At 37.7% G+C, this 23485-nt stretch overlaps 1 protein-coding gene across 4 annotated transcripts in view; it reads right to left on the bottom strand.

The window, feature by feature from the left end:
* LOC126975047 (uncharacterized) overlaps positions 1-23485 on the bottom strand; it is a 37840-nt gene that overhangs the window by 4916 nt on the left and 9439 nt on the right. For 3 of the 4 annotated variants that reach the window (XM_050822836.1, XM_050822835.1, XM_050822837.1), the window contains 4 exons: positions 21464-21562; positions 10161-10367; positions 9731-9818; positions 6301-6725 (listed from right to left, as the gene is read on the bottom strand). In XM_050822836.1, coding sequence (XP_050678793.1) covers positions 6301-6725; positions 9731-9818; positions 10161-10367; positions 21464-21562 — 819 coding nt within the window. The remainder of the gene's footprint in view (positions 1-6300; positions 6726-9730; positions 9819-10160; positions 10368-21463; positions 21563-23485) is intronic. The other variant, XM_050822838.1, reaches the window with a different exon arrangement.

The raw sequence follows: 23485 nt of genomic DNA, 5'->3' as shown, positions 1-23485 counted from the left end.
AAAAATGTATTGAGAAGCAACAGTCAAAATGTTTATTTCTTTAAATTTTTCTCTTAATGATTCTTTAGGACCTAGGTTATAAATCGCGCTAAAAGCCCTCTTCTGCAGCACAAAGATGGTATTAATATCGGCCGCACTGCCCCATAACAATATACCATAGGACATAAAACTATGAAAATAACTAAAGTATTCTAATCTCGCCGTATCTGTGTCAGTTAACCGTCTAATTTTCTTAACCGCATATGCTGCAGAACTAAGACTATTCGCCAATCCTTCAATATGGGGGCACCACTGCAATTTAAGAAGATAAGAAGAAACTAAGCACTACAGCTTATGAAAATGACGACAAAAAAATCAATACTAATCTAAATATTTCCCTTGATATTAGAGATATCAATGAAACACGTCGAATCGGTAGAAAAACTACCAATAATAGCACAAACAGACTAATACTTGATTGTTTCGTGAACGCTTGGAAAAAAAGTGAAATACTCAGGCACAAGAAAAAGTTTAAAAATACTTTTGTTTCTGAAGATTACCCCAAAGAGGTTCAAGAAAAAAGGAAATATGCCCAAACTGAAACATCACAAGAAGATGAAATCGATGCATTCTACAATGATATAGAGAAAGCATATCGCTTAGCTGATAAGAAACTAATAGTAATGGGAGATTTCAACGCAAAAATAGGGCACCCCAAGAAAGAAGAATAAATTTATGCACAGGGAGCTATGGTTATGGAGATCGAAATAAAAGAGGCCAAAAACTAATAGATTATTCCCTAGAACACAAGTTACGTAAAAATGAATACAGTATTCAAGAAAAAAGCAAAAAGATGGACTTGGATATCCACTAATCAAAAAATCAAAAATGAAATCGATTTTATCATGATAAATGACCCACATATGGTGAGCAACACTGAAGTTCTAAACCAAGTCAACTTCCCTTCAGATCATAGATTAGTAAGAGCAACAATCATCATTGGTCAGCAAAGTAAAAGCAGGAAAATTTCAAAACCATAACTCTTATCCCTAAAACCCTGAAGAAATTATAAAATTACCTCAATTATTTAAAAGCCAATCTTGAAGACTTGAGAATCAGTTTGCTAAAAAATGTTCAAACTTACTATGACATATTGTCAGAAAACATACTCTGCAGTTCACAAAGCAAAGAGGCCATTCAAAATAAGATACATACATAACTTAGCGAACATAATAAAGAAGAGGTCAGAATTAATACACACTAAAACCAGAACTAATGTACAGAAACACGAACTGACCAAATTATTCAAAACAACTAATTAATAGATAAAACTCGATTACGAAAAATACAAAGATATTATAAACAGAAATCTTAACAACAATAAAAGTGCTAAAAGAGTGTATAAGGAAATGACACTACAAAAGAAATGGATACAAAAACTAGAAAGCAGCTCTAGCGAAACAAGGACAAGAAGGGATGTAATAGATCATGCGACCAATTTTTATAGAAAACTGTACAGCAAAAAAGAAATGACAACCTACAGAGTGAATATAACATCGAGATCAATAAGTCCACCACATTCAAACTAATAGAAGAAGACGAGGTGTACTCACACATAAAGGTGCTTAAAAATGAAAAGAGCCCAGGACCAGATGGCATAACAAACGAATCTCTTAAAGTAGGAGCCCCTATTATACTCAAATACTTAACACTACTCTTCAACATGGTACTCGACACTGAAACAGTACCTAAGCAATGGTGTTCATCTGATATAATACTGATATACAAAAAAGGGAATCCTTTAAGCATTGAGAACTACAGACCAATCAGCTTACTGGCATGGAAGAAAGCTCCTTGAAAACCGCACTGTGGAGGACCGCCACACATCCAGATGGTGGGGATGATATCCTAACTTGTGGCGTGTCGTGTGAAGGTGAAATTCGGCGGCAGGAATTAGGTTAAACAGCTCTTCGGAACACTCTACGCAACACCAAGTGATCCAGCCGTTCACAGAGCACTGAGTCCCCGACAATTCGAGCTGCTCTACGTTGCACGCGGTCAAATGGATCGAGCAGATACTGGGGTGCACCAGACTAGAGATGACAGCAATACTCCATGTGTGGCCGGACCTGCGCTTTGTAGAGCGCTAGAATGTGGGCCGGCTTGAAGTATTGCCGTGCTCTATTGATGACGCCCAGCTTCTTCGAAGCCAATTTGGCTTTGCCCTCCAGATAGCCACGGAATTGGCAATCGCTCGAGATTTCGAGACCCAGTATTCCGATACTAGGCGCGGCTTTAAGAGAAGTGTTCTCGAAGAGCGGTGATACGACAAATGGGGTTTTTTTAGTGGTAAACGCGCAAACTTGAGTCTTCTGGGGGTTAAATTGGACAAGGTTTAATTTACCCCATTCCGCGACCTTCTCGAGAGAGGACTCGATAGAAGACACAAGTTTCTCCCGGCACTGGTCGACGATTTCCCGAGAGAGACCTGCATGGCCCGTGTATACGGCATCACCAGTGCTGTCATCTGCATAGCAATGCATGTTGGAGGTGTCCAACATATCATTGATATGCAGAAGAAACAGCGTAGGAGATAGCACACAGCCTTGGGGCACTCCAGCATTCACGGGCTTCGGGTTCGAGCAATATCCCTCGACAACGACCTGTATGCTACGCCCAGTGAGGAAGCTGGAGGTCCACTTGCACAAGCTCTCGGGAAGCCCAAATGATGGAAGTTTTGAGAGGAGCGCCTTGTGCCATACACTATCAAAGACCTTCGCTATATCCAGGCTAACTGCCAGGCCTTCCCCGTTGCTTTCAATAGCCGCCGCCCATTTACGTGTTAGGTATACCAGAAGATCACCTGCCGACCGTCCATGGCGAAAGCCGTACTGTCGGTCGTTGATCAACTGGTGACCCTCTAGGTATACTAAAAGCTGGCGGCTAATTATGCTCTCCATGATTTTGGAGAGCATGGTAGTGATAGCAATAGGCCTGTAGTTCGCCGGATCCGAACTGTCTCCTTTTTTTTGGATCGGATGGACAAGGGCTTACTTCCTTCCATGAGTCAGGGACTACGCCTTTGGAATAAGAGTGCCGGAATAAACGCGTTAGCACCGGCGTCAACTCAGGGGCACACGTTCTAAGCACGATTGTAGAAATGCCATCCGGCCCGCTCGACTTTCTGACGTCCAACGAAAACAGAGCTCGCCTAACAGTCTTCTGTCGGAACTGTACTTCAGGCATAGAGCTCAGACACCGCAGGATGGTCGGCGGTGTTTTTCCGTTGTCGTCAAGAGTCGAGTTGGAGGCGAAAAGAGCGCACAGGAGCTCGGCTTTCTCTTTTGCCGTATGGGCCAGGGTGTCATTCCTCATGTGCAACAGCGGCATGGACGGCTGGTTGAAGTTACCAAGAGCAGCTTTCGACAACGACCTTCGGTAACTGTTCGGTAACTTCGACTTTCGGGTAACTGGAAAGCTGCTCGCCGATTTTGACAACGTGCTTAGACTTCGCACGGGCGTTATATTTCCTCTTAAGAACTTTGCAGTTCGGATCCTTTGTGCCCAGCGCCGCAACCCAAGTTCGATACGCCTGTTTTTTGCAGTCAGATGCTGCTTTAACTGACGCATCGAACCAGGGCTGTGATCTGCCACCGATCGGTACTACAGAGCTTGGTATAAAAATATCCATGCCCAGCAGTATCACATCGGCTTCTGGAATGGCGCAGGCACTAGGATCATCCGAAGGGAAACAAACCTTGCCCCAAGGGTAGGATGCAAAAAAGGAACGCATCCTATCCCAATCTGCTGACTTGTAGTGCCAAACGCGGCGGGTCGCTGGTGGTCTGCGACGTTGGCGTCAGATAGGCACTACACTCCTGACCAGGCAATGGTCGGACGTTCCGAGAGGGGCGTCGACAAAGACCTGGTAACCATCGGGATGTGTAGTCAGCAGAAGATCTAATAAGGACGGCATGTGGCTATCCACATCCGGGAGCCGCGTTGGCGACTCAACCAATTGGGACAGACCATACGCCAATGCAAAATTATGCACAGATCGCCCTGCGTAGTCTGTGGTACGTGATCCAAGCCATTCGGAATTGTGCCCGTTGAAATCACCCAAGACTACGATTTCAGCGGAGGGGAGCTGTGCAAGCACGACGTCAATTGCCGCTTGAACGCAGCCCATGAGATGATCGGTTTCTGCGTTACCACTATGGGACCTGTAGACACACGCATAGATACGGACGCGGTCGTCTAAATCTACGCGGAGCCAGAGAGTAGACAGGTCCCTACCCTCAAAATTGCCGAGACGGCGACAGCAGATATCCTCCCTAACGTACACACATACCCCGGCATGAGGCAAAAAGTTGTGCTCAATTTTGTAACCGGGGTACGTTAAATATGACGTATCGCTAGGTCGAGATATCTGCGTCTCCGTAAGGAAACACAAGGCCGGCTGCGCCGTCTCAAGGTGGTGGTGGACGGCGTTTAAATTGGAGTGAATTCCCCTGATATTGCAAAAGTCCACGTTGAGGTGGAGCGGGGTGCCGTGGTGTTACTGCCTCGTTTGTCCTCGGTCATGCGCGGTTCTGTGCCCACCCCAGAATACGAAGGGCGGCCCGAGCGAGAGTGCTCGGGGAGGGATTCTCCGGCTCTGGTAGAGCCGGTACCCTCCTGGGGTAATATCTTTTTACGAACCGTACGGTGAAGGGATGGCCTCCGGTCCTCGACACTAACCTATGCGAAACATAGCGGCACTAGGCCGCTACTTCACGCCGGTATTCTGTGCGAGTGTGGTAATTAACCCGGACGAGTCTGGCCCGATGGTGCTGACGTCATAAGACGGCAGCGTGACTCTCCCACTTCTAAAAAGCCCTTAGTCGCCTCTTACGACACCCATGGGCCTGGGACTCCCCTATGCTTTTTACGCCCAGGGGAAAGTACAGGGCAAGGCACCTATATGTTGCCTTTATTGATAGCAAAGCTTTTGACAGCATCAGTCACAGCTCCATCTGGAGCGCATTAAAAACAAACATAGATAATAAATACATTAATAATATAAAACAAATATACTATAAACAATACGAGCAGGGTTAAACTTGAAAGAAGAGGTGAACTGATAAAAATAGAAAGGGGAGTTAGACAAGGCGACCCTTTATCACCATAACTTATCATAGCTGTATTGAAAAGTATTTTCAAAAGCTTACTTTGGGAAAAATTTGGAATCAATATAGATGGACGTCGATTGAGTCACCTCAGGTTCGCAGATGACATAATTACATTTGCTGAAATATCCAAACAACTACAGGCTATGCTGTGTACACTAGATCAAGAAAGTCAAAAAGTAGGCCTACAAATGAATAAAACTAAAACAAAAACAATGACTAACAGCCTCAAAATACCTATCAAGATAAATAATAACTTTATGGTATGTAACTAACTATATCTATTTAGGAAATCAAATAGCGTTTTTAAAAACAAACAAAGAAGAAGAGGTAGAAAGAAGAATAAATATTACATGGAAAAAGATTTGATCATTTAAAGAAATTGTAAAGGAAAAATTTTGTATAAACATAAAGAGAACTGTAATGTATACCTTCCCCCTGCCGAGTTTACTATATGGGTGTCAAACATGGATATACGCAAATAAAGTGAAACAGAGGTTACTTTCTACCCAGAGCAATGAAAAGAAGCATTCTCAAAATAAACAAAAAACAAGAAATTAAAAATGAGTCCATACGACAAAAAACAAAAGTAACTGAGCACTGACACGAGCCCTGAAGCTTAAGTGGCAATGGGCAGGACATATTTCTCGATATAGAAGCTTAGACAGTAAGCTCTAAACAGCGTCACCTTTACTGGGTCAGTACACTTAGCAAAGCGACGCGACAGCATATTACACCTAACAGACAAAGCATGTCTCTCCCGTTCAATATCTTTGTCGTCCTTGAGGTACTCATAGATAGATATTTCCCAAGTTAAAAAATTACTGTTATTTAATAAACCGAAACGTACTCCAGACTCTTAGCTTACTCTTAGACCTAGCTCTTCCAATAATAAATTAAAAGGGACATTCTATGACTTTTGGTATCGAATATAATTTATTATCTTGGTGAAACAATTTCCGGACAACAATTTCGCGTATATGGAGCTCAATTTCATTGAAGCACGCCATAACTGGCGGTGGCTTTCATGGCAGAAATTGTCTATGACTATACTATAGAGAGAAAAACACCCCAGACCCTAGAACTTAGCTTTCTCTTATCTAGACCTAGATTGGAATGGAAAATATCATGCACCAAAAAACATAATAGTTACCTATTCGGGACCTCTCCCTCGCTTTGCGTTTGCAACACATAATCATTAGCGTGGACAATTTTCTGCGTTGTATCCATCATAGTAACATCATCTTCTTCTTGAGCTATTATCTCACCATACTCTCTCATGTCTTCAACCAATTTATGGATGATCTTCCTTTCATTCTTACTTAACTTTTCTTCAAAGAACAATTCAATCTGATCATCTCTTTGAACGAATTCAAGTATTTTCTCTAATACTTCCTGTTTAAACAGTCGCCGCACCGTTACTGCCTCGGCTTTTTGTTTTACCCTTAGTTCCGATTCTCTCTGTTTGTGTATTTTTCTCCTTTCTTGTTTGGTTAGGTTGCTTGGAAGTTTTACTTTTTGTCGGTTTCGATTTTTTTTTGGTGTCGGAGTGTCAGTTCCAAATCCTTTTCCGGTTACCTGTAAGTAAAGAGTTTTTCATTAAAATCGTTCGGACTTTGAAATGAAATAAAACAATTTATGTATGTGATATTACCATAATTTTTATTCTACATGAAAATTGGAGGACATTAGAAATGGAATAAAAAACAGCTAAATGGCCGCTGCTACTCCGCTCAGCGGACTCAGCGTACTCAGGTCGACTCTGGTACATCCTGGTGGCCAGAGAACTATCTATGCCAACGCTTCAAAACTTTGCCTACGCGTCTATTAGGCAGAGTTTTCGTTTAGTTGTGTTTCTATATACACACTAAAGAACACAACGCCACAAAGTGTTCAGTGAAAAATCTGTCCGAATAACAGCATATCCAAACTTAAAAAGGATAGAGTGCCGTGTTTCAGGTAAATGCTTCTTTAAAATAAAAAAATTGTGTAACTAACTTAACGTTTTTAATAATTTTGCTAAAGAATATATATAATACATTTCCAAAGTCTAAAACATTGACTTTAAACATTACTGGAACGAAATAAGGTGTTTTTTTGAATGAATGTTTTAATGTTATCTGTATAATACAAATTATTTAAGTTTTATTTAAGTTTTAAATCTGGCACGAGACTTTGGCGAGACAACACGTCCTGAGGATGCCTCGTGTAGAGGCGAAACACGTGTCGAATTGTTTTAAAGACAAATATTGGCGGAATTAACACTAAAGAAAACTTAAATAATTTGTATAATTATGGATTTCCGCAAAGTAACGCCTTATTCAATAAATTTTTTTTTTTTTTTTGTTATCTGTATAAGTTAATGTACATGGGGCACATTAAAAGTTTTGCACTTCTAGCTAATCGGAACTATTTGAATTTCGAATGTTATATTTATTGAAACGTTGCAACATTCTTAGTAATTAAATAAAACAATTGGCGGGAAATTATTTGTCGATTGGTTTTTATCACGCATCAAAGTTCTACGTACGCAACGAAAATGGAATTAAGTAGAAAAGATTTTAGAGTGATGATTTTTTATAATTTTAAAAGTTCTCTCTCTCCGCAAGACTGTGCCGCTTGTCTTCAAAATGCTTTTGGGAGAGAAGCACCTTGCTTGAGCACCGTGAGTCGATGGTTTGCTGAATTTGAGAGAGGTCGGGTTTCTTTACATGACGAATTTCGTCTATGCCGTCAAAGAAAATAATGTGGCTACTGTTAACCGGCTAATTGAAGAAAACCCGCGGATTACCTATTAGACAATTCGAGGACTATTGGGGATTGGTATGAGCCAAATACAGAAAATTTTACAAGAAGAATTGAAAGTTCGGAAACTTTAATGTCGTTGGATCCCTCACGAACTGACAGCGGAGCATTAACGGGCTCGCGTGTAATGGTGCTCACACATGCTAATGAAGTATGACATTGTCACAGGAGACGAAACGTGAATTTATTGTTTCGAACCCGAAAAAAACAATCTTGTGAATGGCTCTTTAAAAATGAGAACAGGCTAAGAAAAGTGAGGCAGGCGAGAAATTATGGTAAAATAAAGGCCGCATTTTTTTTCTTAGCAATCACAATTCCACTTGAAGATCAAAAGAGTGTTAATGCCAAGTGGTATTCTTTTTTTTTTATGGAATAGGAGGACTAACGAGCGTACGGGTCACTTGGAGTTAAGTGATCACCGCCGCCCACATTCTCTTGCAACACCAGAGGAATCACAAGAGCGTTGCCGGCCTTTAAGGAAGGTGTACGCGCTTTTTTTGAAGGTACCCATGTCATATTGTCCCGGAAACACCGCACAAGGAAGCTCATTCCATAGCTTTGTAGTACGAGGGAGAAAGCTCCTTGAAAACCGCACTGTGGAGGACCGCCACACATCCAGATGGTAGGGATGAAATCCTAACTTGTGGCGTGTCGTGCGAAGGTGGAATTCGGCGGCAGGAATCAGGTTAAACAGCTCTTCGGAACACTCCCCGTGATAAATGCGGTAGAAGACACACAATGATGCGACGTCTCTACGCAACGCCAAGAGATCCAGCCGTTCACAGAGCACTGAGTCCCGACAATTCGAGCTGCTCTACGTTGCACGCGGTCAAATGGATCGAGCAGATACTGGGGTGCGCCAGACCAGAGATGACAGCAATACTCCATGTGTGGCCGGACCTGCGCTTTGTAGAGCGCTAGAATGTGGGCCGGCTTGAAGTATTGCCGTGCTCTATTGATGACGCCCAGCTTCTTCGAAGCCAATTTGGCTTTGCCCTCCAGATGGCCACGGAATTGGCAATCGCTCGAGATTTCGAGACCCTAGTATCGGAAACTAGGCGCGGCTTTAAGAGAAGTGTTCTCGAAGATACGACAAATGGGGTTTTTTTTAGTGGTAAACGCGCAAACTTGAGTCTTCTGGGGGTTAAATTGGACAAGGTTCAATTTACCCCATTCCGCGACCTTCTCGAGAGAGGACTCGATAGAAGACACAAGTTTCTCCCGGCATTCTACCATTTGTTTACCCAGGGTGTCGAAAGGGTTCGCGAAAGACGATCAAAAAGCCGCGTTCTCATCATGACAACGCTTTTTCACACACGGCCAACAAAACTAAGTCATTTTTAGCTTCCGAAAAAGTACAACTCGTCACTCATCCTGCACATAGCCCCAACCTGGCACCCTGTGATTTCTGTATTTTCCCCAAAATCAAAGATTTGATGAGAGGTTTCACTTTTACCCATTCCGAAGAGGCCATGCCTTCAGATCTGTGGTCCTCCTGTTTTAAAAAATGTTTCGATCGCATGAAAAAATTTTTGAAATGTAAAGGAGAGTATTTTGAAAAGCAATAAACGAAATTTTTTGATTATAACATGTGGTTTTTTTAAGTTACGCAAAACTTTTAGAACTTTTACTATACGTATAAAGAACGCCACTCGGACATTTTTGACAATCTTTTAATAGGCGATTGGGACTCTAGTAATTTATGGTACGTCAATGCATTGATGACATTTTGTTTCAATGTCTTAAAAAGCGGCATATGAAGAATAAAGAGTACTTACATATGCGGCATTTGGGGCTATGGGTTCTACAATACCTTCCCCAGATCTCCCCAATCCACCACCAGTCCATCCCATCTTTTGCAACATACTGCAAAAGAAAAATGATAATAAAGTATTTAGGATTTTTCAAAAATCTATTAACCTACAGCCGGACCTTTGTATATAGAATGAATATTGATAGAATAATTAATAATAATGCACAAAAATGCATAATAGGTACACATTTTCTAAAAATTTATTTCTTTAGAATTCTTGTAACCATAATTTTTTTGAAAAGATAAAGAAGCCCGCTGATTTTCTTGCGCCCTTCTATTCTCAGGTCTGATGCATACTTTTTCGAATGGGTAGTTTTTGACTTTCAATAAGTGATCGTATCCTATTTTGAATAAAAATATTTGAATTTGAATGGCGTGGTGATGAAATAACTTACCTCGCTCCTTTTGTCATGTCTACAGGAGCAGCTAACATTTCGTTCAGCCTCTTCTCGACAGTATTAGGTTTCGCTTTTTGTTTTCTATCGTTTTTATTATAAGTCCCTTTGCTAGTTTTGACATTATCAGCTCTTGGTTGTTGAACTGGCGACGCTTCTTTCTTGCTTTCCAAATCTCTTGTGTTCTTGAAATCATTCTCAAAGTTTCTGTGTACAAAATGTATTATTTTGTATAATAATGGGTGTGTAACCTTAATAAATACAAAAAAGTCATCTGACAAAGAGTATTTAAAAAAAATACTTTCAAGTCAAGATCAGAAATGTCATGAAAATATTAAAGCATTTATGATCAATAGAATCTTAGGTAATAGGGTATATGCATGTAACTTATATTATTTAGTTGAAATATAATTTTTTCTAATCATTATATTATTTATTTTATCTTAAATAGTTTTTTTTTTATTTAAACTACTGAACCGATCAGAATAATTCTTGTACCATTAAATGCAGCGTGTTTCGGAGAAGATTTTAGTATATACTATGTTGGTGATTAATTATTTAGATCCTCTTTTTTTTTACTAGAAATGCATATCAATAATTTAATAAATCACAAAATTTAATAAAATTTTATACATTTCACCAGAATTATTACAAATTTGTTTACACATGACAAGTGCTGACCCGACAACACCCCGCGCCCGCTTATTGTATGAATTATCAATATAATATGTAATGAAATGTCATGGACTGAATTAGTTGTATTACGAATTTATAGGCAATTCATGGATATACCCTATTTATACGACGAGATAGAGCCTCTTGCTGAGGCAACTGACACAACAACAGACAACCGATGAAAACAGGCCAGGTTTATTAAACGAGTGTGCGTGACAAGAAATGTCTTACTTGTATGCAGGGTCGTGCATTCCATATATGCCAATAAGGATAGCCTACCTACCATATTTAGATTCTGAATAATATACCTACACTAGATTCCAGGTTACTTCAGATAAATTTAGTTCTTTTATTGTATAATCGAACTTCTATTGAACACCCAACCAGTAAGTTTTTCGTTACGCGATAATATACTAAATACCTTAAATAAGCAGTTCCGATAATGCTTACTAAAGGCTAGTAGAATACGTTCAATTTCTATAACAAAATTTATTTGTCAAGGTTACTATGTATATCGTTCTTATACAATATGGAACTAACTTCTATGAATTAAATTTAGGTACATACTTGTTAGCATATTTGCTGACGATATACCAAAAATTAACGAAATCCGTGCATTGGTTTTGTCAAAAAGTAGACTTTTCATTTTGCACAAATTTATACGTACTGTGTAGTATTAGTTATCTGGGTCAATGGTTCAATGAACTTGAATATTTCAATAGTGTCATAAGACGGATTTGCCGCCAGTGGCGGTTTTCTTTGACAGCGTACACGTGCCGGCGCCCGGCGGTGTCTCTTTGATGGTCGCGGGCGGCGCGATTCAAAGCAAGCTCGAAATTCGTACGGGCGGGGTAGGGTAAAGACATCTATCGATAATTAGCTTTCTTCAAAGGGAGTTGTAATCGATAAACAATAAGTTGTTTAAGTTTATTTTAAAATTGTTCTGTAATAATTGTTGTAAAAATACACTACACCCTAGGTATTTAAAACTAAACAGCTTCTTTTGTTTTTATAAATTATAAAGGAGTTGAGAGATAATTATTGTGAATAAGGAAGAACTTAACAATAACGATTTATTACTTGTTTCACATGTTACGTAATTTAAAAGCAACCTAAACAAAAATCGTACCAACTTACCTATTTCCTGCTCAAAAAATCACTCAGAAAACAGTGGTTTTGTAAGTTGAACTTACGAAAATAATTTCTTTTTTACGTTATAGTTTGTAGGCTTCGTTTATCTTGTTGGTGTATGTGTATTAAAGTATCGATAAAATAGAATTGTGGGGTAGGTAGGCCTTCCATCTTACGTAATACAAAGCAATCTAATTGTTAAAAATCATACCAACTTGCCCGTTTGATACTCAGGATTTTTTTATGGAGAAATGAGCTTTGCTAGACCTTTAGAAATGTGTACATACTTTTTTTCACATTTGTCCACGATACACCGCACAAGGACGTTCATTCCACAGCCTGCCAGCCGTATTGTAAAGTAATGATAGACACCCCGATGGTGGGGATGACATCCTAATTTGTGGCGTGTCGTGCGATGGTGGAAACCAGCGGCTTCTTCCGAACTCTGCCCTTGATAAATGCGGTAGAAGACAGAATTGAGCGGCGTTTCAACTCTCTCACTCGCCCACATCGAAGGTTTTGATCGTACAAAAATATTTTTTAAAGATTATCTAATAAATAATTTAATAAAATTATTAAGATATTCGAAAAACCCAAAAATAGTAGCCATGTTTAGGTATTTGGTGATGATTGCTAAATAAGTATAAAAAAGTGTCGATAAACTATAATTGTGAGGAATTCCCTATTAAGGAATTATTTTTTCGTTATTTTAAGTGAGCACTGAGCACCACTTTAGTTTATCGCGAGTCTTCTGGGCAAATAGGCTAATTTGTATTTCGCAGTGATTTCATACTTTTTGCGCGATTGCCTCAAACGATTGACTTTGAAAAATTAATTGTACTTATTAATTGAAGTTCTAGATAACTAGCGTAGTAAGTAAAAAGTAATTGTATTTGATAATTTAACTTTTAGCTAGTAAAATTAATAAATGCAATTAGTTTTTTCAAGGTGAAATAGACACTTATTAACTAGGTACTTGACTTTGTGTGTGTGTAAATTGTGTTTTTAAGTTAGTGTTATTATTATTTTTACGGTGAATTTGACATTTATTTTTCTTTTACGTTTGCGTATTTTTACGAGTTTTTTGAAAATAAAATGCCAAGACAACAGCATTTTTATAGTGCTGCAGAGTACACCGATATGGTATTGTTGTATGGCGAATGCTGCCAAAGTTAGCCTTAACTCTTTGCACGTATCGTGAGAGATACGGCGCATCTCGCGTATGCCCTACTGATGTCCGGACAATCCTGGGAGCTGTCCAAAGAATCAGGGAAAACCAGCACATAGTGCCCAACACTCATGAAGGAGTTGCTCCACGTCGAGTTCCAAATCTTTTGGACAACGGGTCTTAGACCACTTTTATCAGAATCCAGCTTGCAGCCTTAGACAAGCTGGGCGTATATTTAGAGTGACACATACCTCAATACATCGAGTGTTGAAAAGGAACAAAATACGCCCTTATAAATATCAAAAGGTGCAGGCGCTGCTGCCCCGTGATAAGCCGATTAGAGATTCCTACTGCCGCTGGGTGCTAGAAAAAATGTCTCACGACCAACACTTTTACTCGAAACGGCATGTGGAACCGACAAACCATGCGTCACTGGAGCCATACGAATCCCCATTTATTGAGGGAATCTTCGCATCAATACCGCTTTTCAGTTAATGTTTGGGCAGGTATTCACGGAGACCAAATAATCGGCCCTGTTTTTATCAACGGAAACCTGAAGTCACAGACGTTTCTAGAACTCATTAATGGCCCAATAACCAAATATTTAGAAGAATTGTCTGTAACAGCTTATTAGCGGGTATGGTTCCAGTTAGATGGAGCACCTGCACACTCCGTGCTCATCGTGAGGGACCGGCTAAACACGATTTTCGGCGAACAATGGATTGGGCGCTATGGCCCCCGCAGATGGCTCGCTCGGTCACCCGACCTCACTCCTCTCGACTTCTTTATATGGGGATTTATTAAAAATGAAGTTTACTCACGAATCCCTGAAACTGAAGCTGAACTATGCAATCATATCGTTGCCGCCTTTGAAAAATTAAAAGCCATGGCTCTTGATTCCGAACGAAATTTGCTCAGCAGGGTTCGGGACAACATTGTACGGCGATGTAACTTGTGTGTTCAAGAATGTGGTGGACATTTTGAAAATTTTAAAAATTTAGGCTTCCATTATTATTGGAATGCGCAATATTTAATTTAAAGTTCAGTTCAGATATCCCGAAATAAAAAAGTGTTCGTATAAACGAACATAGTGAATTTAAATTACGTCGCAAATTATCAAACGAATCAAAGGTAAAGCCGACGACTTGCCGCCTTCGCACATCGTTCCGGGGTCAAGGTAAGTTGACTATATAGACTGTTAAATTTTACTACATTTATTTAAATATTTATTTTGTTTGAAAATTTCACTTTTTCAACTTAAACTTTTTAACCAAATAATTAATTTTGCGATAGTTCTGTGGACTTGTATTACTTATATTTTTATTTATTTCATAGGTATGCAGACCATACCGTATATAACCATCGCAATTTGAGATCTTTAACACATCCGGGGTAGGCATGCTTCTGACACTTCGAAATGACAATTAGCTGTCACGAATTAAACCAATGAAATAAATTATACCTTCATTATGATTTATGAGTTATTATTATAACGTGTCTCGTTCGATTAGTGTCCGAGTTTCAACCTTATTGCGCTCTCATAAGAGTGTTGACATCTTACATGACGTGATTCATGATTGTGAGATATAAAATATGACATTTCCGGAAATAAAAATATATTGTTCACTAATCAACAATGACAGCGCCATTTTTTAGTTGTTGTGTTTCCGTCATTCGTGTATCTACATAAACGGGCGTGAATAATTAAGCTAACTAATTACATTAGTTATTTGATTTGTGTTGATTTGTTTATTGTTAATTATATTTAGTGTTTGTATTGAAAAAAAAAAGAAGTTGCTGTGTGTTTTGTGTGTAACTAGTAAGGAATTAAAATATAATGGAGGAATTCCAGTGTCGGGATAAATTAGGTATGTATCCTTTTGCACAATTTTCGTTCGTAGATAAAATAAAAATTGTTTCTCTTTATAGACCAATGCAAAAATATTAGTTTAACTCAACAAAAAGGTAAAATTATGAGATATTTCAATACCAAGTATTACGAAAAATACACTTGGCTAGCTGGATTCCAATTTATTGTTCTGCTTCCCCTTCTGTTTCTTTTCTACAACTAAAACTGTGTGGAATGATACTGGTTACGTTGACTTGAATAATTTGACTAAATCTTGCTAAAAACACGATCAATCTGACAGAACAGCAGAAAAATGTTGGTAAGTGAACTTATATCTAGATATATATAAAATTGGAGGTGTGTGTCCCTATATTTCACCTTGCAGCCAAAACTACGCATCGCAGACCAAAAGTGTTTGTATGTGGCAATAGGTACAAGGTTCCCATTGTGCACTATGGTGGTTGCAAGTCGATAATTATAAGGGTGTAAAAGATACGGGGGTTGAAAGATGTTAACTTTGAAAATGTGACTATTATTGATCTAAAATGGTCTGGATTGTTCAGGAAATTTCTGGAATGTTCTAGAAAGCTTTAATATGTATACCAATGTTCTGATCGATCGAAAATGTTCTAGAAAATTCTAGAATGATCTAGAAAATTCCAAAATGATCTGGGAAGTTCTAAAATCGACGTTTAGATTCTGATCGAATGAGAATGTTCTAGAAAATTCTAGAATGATCCAGAAATGTTTAGAATGATCTGGGAAATTCTGGAATGATGTAGGGAGTTCTAAAATCTACGTTTAGATTCTGATTAAATAAGAATGTTCTAGAAAATTCTAAAATGATCTGGGAAGTTCTAAAATCTACATTTAGATTCTAATCGAATGAGAATGTTCTAGAAAATTCTAGAATGATCCAGAAATGTCTAGAATGATCTGGAAAATTCTAGAATTATATAAAGAGTTCTAAAATCTACGTTTCTGATTGAATAAAAATGATTTAGAAAATTCTAGAATGATCTAGAAATTTATCGAATAATCTAGAACATCCAAGAATAATTTGGATATCTTTGGAATGTATTCCAAGGCTCTGATTGATCAAATATATTTGAAATGTTCGAAAAAATTCTAGACTCACCGAGAAATTTCTAGAATTTAAAAGTCGAAATTATTAGAACAATACGTAAAATTTGGTCGGTAGTGGGGATAATTTTTGCGACTATATAAGCCGAAATGTCAAACCCGTGCTTCAGTCGATTTTTTATAAGAATTGTATAACGAAAAAATAAACATTAAAAATTAAATAATCATAAATAACAGCGTATAGTGTTTTTTAAAGTGAAGAATCAAAAGTTTTAACGTGCAGTGTAATACACAATATTGTTTCTTTTTTTTTTAGTTTTTTTATTTTAGTGCAGTGTGAAAAAGGTGAAAAAAAAAATTAAAATATTACTAACGATGCCGAAACGTAAATGCGTATTCTCACGTTCTCGAATTGTATCGAAAAGGCAAAAAATGTCACGGAGAAATGAAACTACAGACGAAAGAGAACAACGTCTCACATTACTTCATGAAAATTATCATCAAAGTCGAAATAATCAGACTGAAGAGCAGCTTAATGATTCTAAAGAAACGGACCGAATCAGAAAAAGATTGCAAAAAAAAAGAAAGACAAATGAACAGGCAGATGATAGAAGAATACAAAATGCAATAAGAATGCGTGATCTTCGACAAAATGAACAAATGGAGGCTCAAGTTTCTAAAACAACTGTATATTCTGTTCGTCAAAAACGTCGGGAAAAATACAGTCTTGAACAAGAGGCGTTTCATTATAATCCTACTAGAAATTATTTTGAACATTCAAGTATAGTGATCGGAAGAATGAATGAAGTATGCAAATTTTGTGAAGCTAAAAAATTCAAAGGAGAAACGCAAAGTATATGCTGTTCAAGTGGCAAAATTAAATTACCAGAGTTAAAATCACTGCCACCGGAATTTCTAGAATATATGAAAGGAGAAACACAAAATTCTAAAGAATTCTTACAACAAATTAGAAATTACAATGCATGCTTTCAAATGACTTCATTTGGAGCAACTGCAGTAATTGAAGAAAAAGGATTTAATCCAGTATTTAAAATACAGGGACAAGTATATCATAAAATTGGATCATTATTGTCACTCCCAAATAATACTCCGAAGTTTTTACAATTTTACTTTGTAGGAAATGAAGAAGACGAACTGGATCAAAGGCTTTCAAATTTTACAGAATTGCGTCGAGATATAATTCTTCATTTACAGCGCTTTCTACATGAAAATAATGAGTTGATAAAGATATTTAAGACTGCGATGGAAAAAATGGTTTCGGATAATTATAAAATAATAATTCGGGCAGATAAAAAGCCAATTGGCGAACACGAAAGACGATTTAATGCACCTCAAGTAAATGAAATAGCCGTAGTTATGGTGGACAATGAAAGTAGTTATAGGGATATTGTGGTACAACGAAGAAGTAATAAGTTGGAACGCATCGCTGAAACTCATCACATGTATGACGCCTTACAGTATCCACTAATATTTTGTCATGGTGAAGACGGTTACCATTTTAATATTCAGCATGTTGATCCACAAACAAATAGCCCTACAAACAAAAAAGTTTCTTCCAAGGAATTTTACGCATATCGGATAATGGAGAGAGTGAATAAATACAATCATATACTCAATTGTCGGAAATTGTTTTTACAGTTTATTGTTGATATGCAAGCAAAAATAGAAGCAGAAAGATTGTTATTTATTCGTCTAAATCAAAATAAATTACGAACGGATGAATATATTCACTTACGAGATGCGGTAGCCAATGATGGGGATGTTGAAAATTTGGGACGATTAGTAATTTTGCCTTCTACATTCATTGGTAGCCCTAGGCATATGCTTCAATATGCACAAGACGCAATGGCGTATGTGAGAAAATATGGTCGTCCTGACTTATTCTAACGTTTACGTGCAATTCGTCATGGAAGGAAATTAAAGATGAGTTACAATTTGGACAAAAGTCACATGACAGACATGATTTAATTGCGCGCGTGTTTAAACAGAAACAAGTAAAATTCATTAATGCAATTGTGAAGAGTTGTATTTTCGGAAATGTTAATAGCTGGATGTTCTCCATTGAGTGGCAAAAGAGAGGGTTGCCACACTCACACAATTTAATTTGGCTGAAAGAAAAAATTCACTCAAATCAAATCGATGACGTTATTAAAGCAGAATTCCCAAATCCGGTTGAAGATCCTGTTCTATATGAAATAATCGTGAAACAAATGATACATGGACCTTGCGGGGCACTTAATATGCAATCACCCTGTATAAAAGATAATAAATGCTCAAAACGATATCCAAGATCATTTTTGAGTGAGACGCAAACGGGAGATGATGGATATCCGCAATACCGACGTCGACCACCGAGTGAAGGAGGATTTACAGCAAAAATTAGAGTACGGGGTGAAGAAATCGAAATTGATAATCGATGGGTTGTCCCTTATAATCCGTTATTATCGAAAATATTTAATGCACATATAAATGTAGAATATTGCAGTTCAGTTCAGTCAATTAAATATGTGTGTAACTATATTAACAAAGGAAGTGATATGGCTGTCTTTGAAATTACAAATGAAAATAGATATGATGAAATTTTAAGTTATCAAATGGGACGATATATAAATAGTAATGCCTCATTACTTACAGCTTGGCGTATATTGGGGTTTCCGATTCATGGCAGGGATCCAGCTGTTTTTCACTTAGCAGTTCACCTTGAGAATGGGCAACGGGTATATTTTACTAATCAAACAGCACAAAAAGTTGCAAACCAACCTGTTAATACTACGTTAACTGCATTTTTCGAATTGTGTCGAAGTGATCTGTTTGCTAGAACTCTTCTTTATGGTGATGTTCCCAGTTATTACACATGGGACTCATCGCGAAAAGTATTTAATCGACGAAAGAAAGGAGTTTCGGTTGAAGGATTTAAAGGTGTCTTTAAAGATAAAGCTATTGGTCGAGTATATACGGTACATCCAAAGAATGCTGAATGTTTCTATTTACGTCTACTACTTCATGAAGTACGTGGACCAACTTCTTTTGAAGATCTTCGAACAGTAGATGGTTACATTTGCGAAACGTATCGTGAAGCATGCCAGCGTCGTGGTTTATTAGAAAATGATAATCAATGGGAGCAGGCAATGAAAGAGGCAGCAGAAACAGCAACAGCGAATGAACTGCGAGAACTCTTTGCTATAATTCTAACATCGTGTAATCCTTCAAATCCGAATAGACTATGGCTGAAATATCGTGATAGTATGAGTGATGATATTCTAGCAAGACTACGTAGAGAAAATCAAGATATGAATATTACATTCAACGATAATATTTATAATGAAGCTTTGATAATTTTAGAAGATCGATGTTTCGCAATATGTAATCAAACTTTAGTTACTCTCGGAGTGCAATCTCCTAAAAGAAACGAATTAAGCGTGACTAATTCTGAATTATTAAAAGAACTTAATTATAATAAAGATGAATTGCAACGTTACATTGAAGAAAATGAACCAAAATTAACACGAACACAACGAATAGTATATAACACAATAATAAATCGTATTGAGACGCATGCAAGAGGAATAATCTTTTTAGATGCACCCGGAGGTACTGGAAAAACTTTCCTCATTAATTTGGTCCTAGCTACAATTCGGGTGAAAAATGAAATAGCATTAGCATTGGCATCCTCTGGAATTGCCGCGACATTAATGGAAGGTGGAAAAACGGCACATTCTGCACTAAATTTGCCATTAAATGTAGCTGAACAAGAATTCCCAGTCTGTAATATCACAAAATTTTCTGTACGTGGCCAAATTTTAATAAGATGCAAACTTATAATATAGGATGAGTGCACGATGGCTCATCGAAAATCACTGGAAGCGCTGGATAGAACATTACAGGATCTTCGGAAAAATACAAAACTAATGGGAGATGCTTTATTGCTACTATCAGGGGATTTTAGACAAACGTTACCAGTTATTCCAAAATCAACACCAGCTGACGAAATAAATGCATGTTTAAAGCGATCAATTTTTTGGAACAATGTTGAAAAGTTATCACTGACAGAAAATATGCGAGCGTTAATTACTGGAGATCCAAAAGCACAAGAGTTTGCCGACAATCTTTTGAAAATTGGGAATGGCACCTACCCACTAGATCCACAGTCTGGTAAAATAATTTTAACTGAAGAGATATGTCATGTGGTAGACACCGAAGAACACCTTATAGACAAAATTTATCCATCCATACAACAAAATTATTTAAATAAAACATGGTTGTCTGAGCGAACAATTTTGGTTACAAAAAATGATGCAGTAAAACGAATAAATGAAAAAATACAGGAAATGATACCGGGAGAGGAAAAAATCTATAAATCAATAGATACAATGATGAATCAAGATGAAAGTTTAAACTTTCCAACGGAATTTTTAAATTCATTAAACCCACCTGGTATGCCTTCTCATGAATTAAAGCTAAAAATTGGATCACCAGTCATATTAATGCGAAATCTTAATACGCCAAAATTGTGCAATGGTACAAGATTATGCGTAAAACAAATTTTGAACAACATCATTGAGGCAAGTTCTCACTGGCAAAGAAAAAGGAAACTTGGTTTTTATACCAAGAATTCCAATAATTTCGAATGATTTACCATTCTATTTTAAACGGTTACAATTTCCTGTACGATTAGCTTATGGTATGACTATCAATAAGGCGCAAGGTCAGACGTTCCGATTTTGTGGAGTTAATTTAAAAGAATCCTGTTTTTCACATGGTCAACTCTATGTAGCTTTTTCACGCGTAGGACAGAAAGAAAATTTATTTGTTTATGCATCAGAATGCAAAACTGTAAACGTAGTATATAAGAATGTATTTCAATAAAAATGTTTAGGATATCAGTTAATGTTAGATGATAAAAGATATTAATGTCAACTTAGTCGTAAGATTTTAATGTAAAAATAAGTAAGATCAATAAATTAATAAGAAAAAAGAAAATGTGTCTTTTATGTGAAAAAATTGTGAAGTAAGTAGTGATAGATTATTAACATTAACAAATAAGTATACAATTAAAAATGACCCAGCGAAGCGGGTATTCATAGCTAGTTTATCCATAAAACAGGTACTAATTTTTAAATATTAATCACAAATACAACTCGTTAGACTTCGAGTGCCTACCGCGCTGCAAAACCAATGCTCGCGCCTGCTTGTATGTCACTTTGTGTGGATAAGCGCATTGCTCAAAATAGAACCTCTATTTTGAGCAATGCGCCAGTTAGTTAGTTTTTTGTCGTTTTCACAGCTGTCACAGTCATCTAGAAGTATAATTGATTTAAGAGTAGAATATATATTTTTTGTATTTAAGAGCTTAAAAAAATTGAGATATCTTATTACCCGGTTCCAGTTTTGACATAATCAGCTTTCTGATATAGTGACATTGATGTGTTACTCTTTTCCAAAAGTCTTGTGTTATTGAAGGCATCTCCGAAAATTCTGTCAACAAAATAGATATTATTAATAATATTATGCTTGACTAAAAAACAATTGCGTGCGTACAAAGTAAACATTTCAGAAGTGAAACCTGTTTTGTGCATGAACCTCTAAGCTGCATATGAAGTCCTGGTGCATGTTGCTAGGATGAAACATGATTTCAACCGCTATGAAAGACATTACTATCATCGCTACCATATTTATGTTCTCCTGGTGTCTATTTAGTAAATACGTTGTGCCCATTAGGTCGGAATATATTAAGGTATACTCGCGTCATACATAAGACAATCTTCTTCAACTATGATCGCCTGGTACCAACGCACTATAATGCTTCTTATCTCATTTTCTCCCCTCTCCCACGTTAAAACTCATAAATTTTGGTGTCTGACTCGACGCTAAAGAACTTTCACTTCAAAAAATGTGTCTGTACTTATACGCACGAAGTTATATTGCAAAACAAAAATTCTTCAAGGTACTTATTCCTCATACTATTTTACGTTTTTAAAGAACAATATCGTAATAAAGAAGGTATTAAATGCAACCAATGAAAATATTATTCTACCGCGTAATTTACTTAATAAACTTTTATTTAAATATCAATAAATTATTTTTATACATATATAAAGAATTGAAATTTTTGTTTGATTGAAATTTATTTAATTCTAGTCAATTGATTGTGGTTCGGTACACATATGAGTAACAAGATGCTTAAATGGTAGTCGAAGTACGATACAAATTGTCTAGCTGGTCAACTAACGTCAGGGCGTGACAGTATGAGAGCATTTTAAATTCACTCTGATAGTTTACCCCTAATGCGCCACCAGAATTATAACTTCAATAAAATTTAAAAGATCAGATTGGCTTTGGGGCGGATCGCCCATCCGAAACTTTTGATATAGTCTGACAACTTGTTGCGCTTCTTGCTACCCGCTGTCTTCTAAGTGCACCGTCAGTCACCCCGTGGGACGGTCGCGCATGAAGTTGTCGGACTATAGCAATTGCCCATTGGCAGCCGCTTCTGACCGGATTCGCGGCGCACGCGCGTGTAAATTCTGTCACAAAGCGTGCAGCACTCGTCACGCATGCAGACAATGCGTCACGCAAGTAACTATTGCATTTGGACTGTGTCAATTACATGCGGCTCTATTTGTTTTGGCATTTTTACAGTTTTACACAGTGCGTGCGTGTCACTTCACTCCACACAAGGGATGTGACCCGGCTCCAAAGCGTATTTCTCCAATTTTTTTATGACTATAAGGAACGAGACGAGTAGGACCTTCAACTGATTGTCATTGATACGCCCTGCCCATTACGATGCAGAGTCGCTCAGGATTGTTGAAACTCCCACAAATTCTGAGCGCCACTACAATTGCGCTCGGGGACGAGCGCGAGACATGAGATGTTAAGTTTTGTCCAGTAATTTCACTAGCTACGGCGCCCTTCAGACCGAAACACAATAATGTTTACAAATGACTGATTCACGGCAGAAAAATGCGCCGTTGTGGTACCTATAATCTAGCCAGCATCTTGCGCAAAGGAGCCTTCCAATGGTGAATTCCATTTAATTTTCTGAAATAAAAGAATCCTAAAACACCTATAACATTAAAGTCTACCAGTAAAAGGGACTCTTCAATTTTACAGACACTGACTTTAACCTTTCCGTTCCGGGAAACTGATCGCGCGGTATGCCTCAGATCGGCGTGATTTTAGGGCTCGTGCAGCGTTCTGTCAATGCGTTTTATTTTAAGTGTAGCAATAGATTGCTTATAATTAGAATGATTTGAGTGAATGTATCAGAAAGCTATTGAAACAAGCTATAAGACCATGCAAAATAAACCATGTTATAAGGGTTAGAACTTGGTGAGGGAGTAGGGTGTCGTACGGCACACTTGGTTTTGGTGTCTAAAAAATCTAGTGCCTTGGGGC

Source organism: Leptidea sinapis, chromosome 34, assembly GCF_905404315.1.
Source record: "Leptidea sinapis chromosome 34, ilLepSina1.1, whole genome shotgun sequence".
NCBI classification, from domain to species: domain Eukaryota; kingdom Metazoa; phylum Arthropoda; class Insecta; order Lepidoptera; family Pieridae; genus Leptidea; species Leptidea sinapis.
The sequence above is the reverse complement of the archived record's forward strand: the minus strand, read 5'-3'. Positions and strand labels throughout refer to the sequence as shown.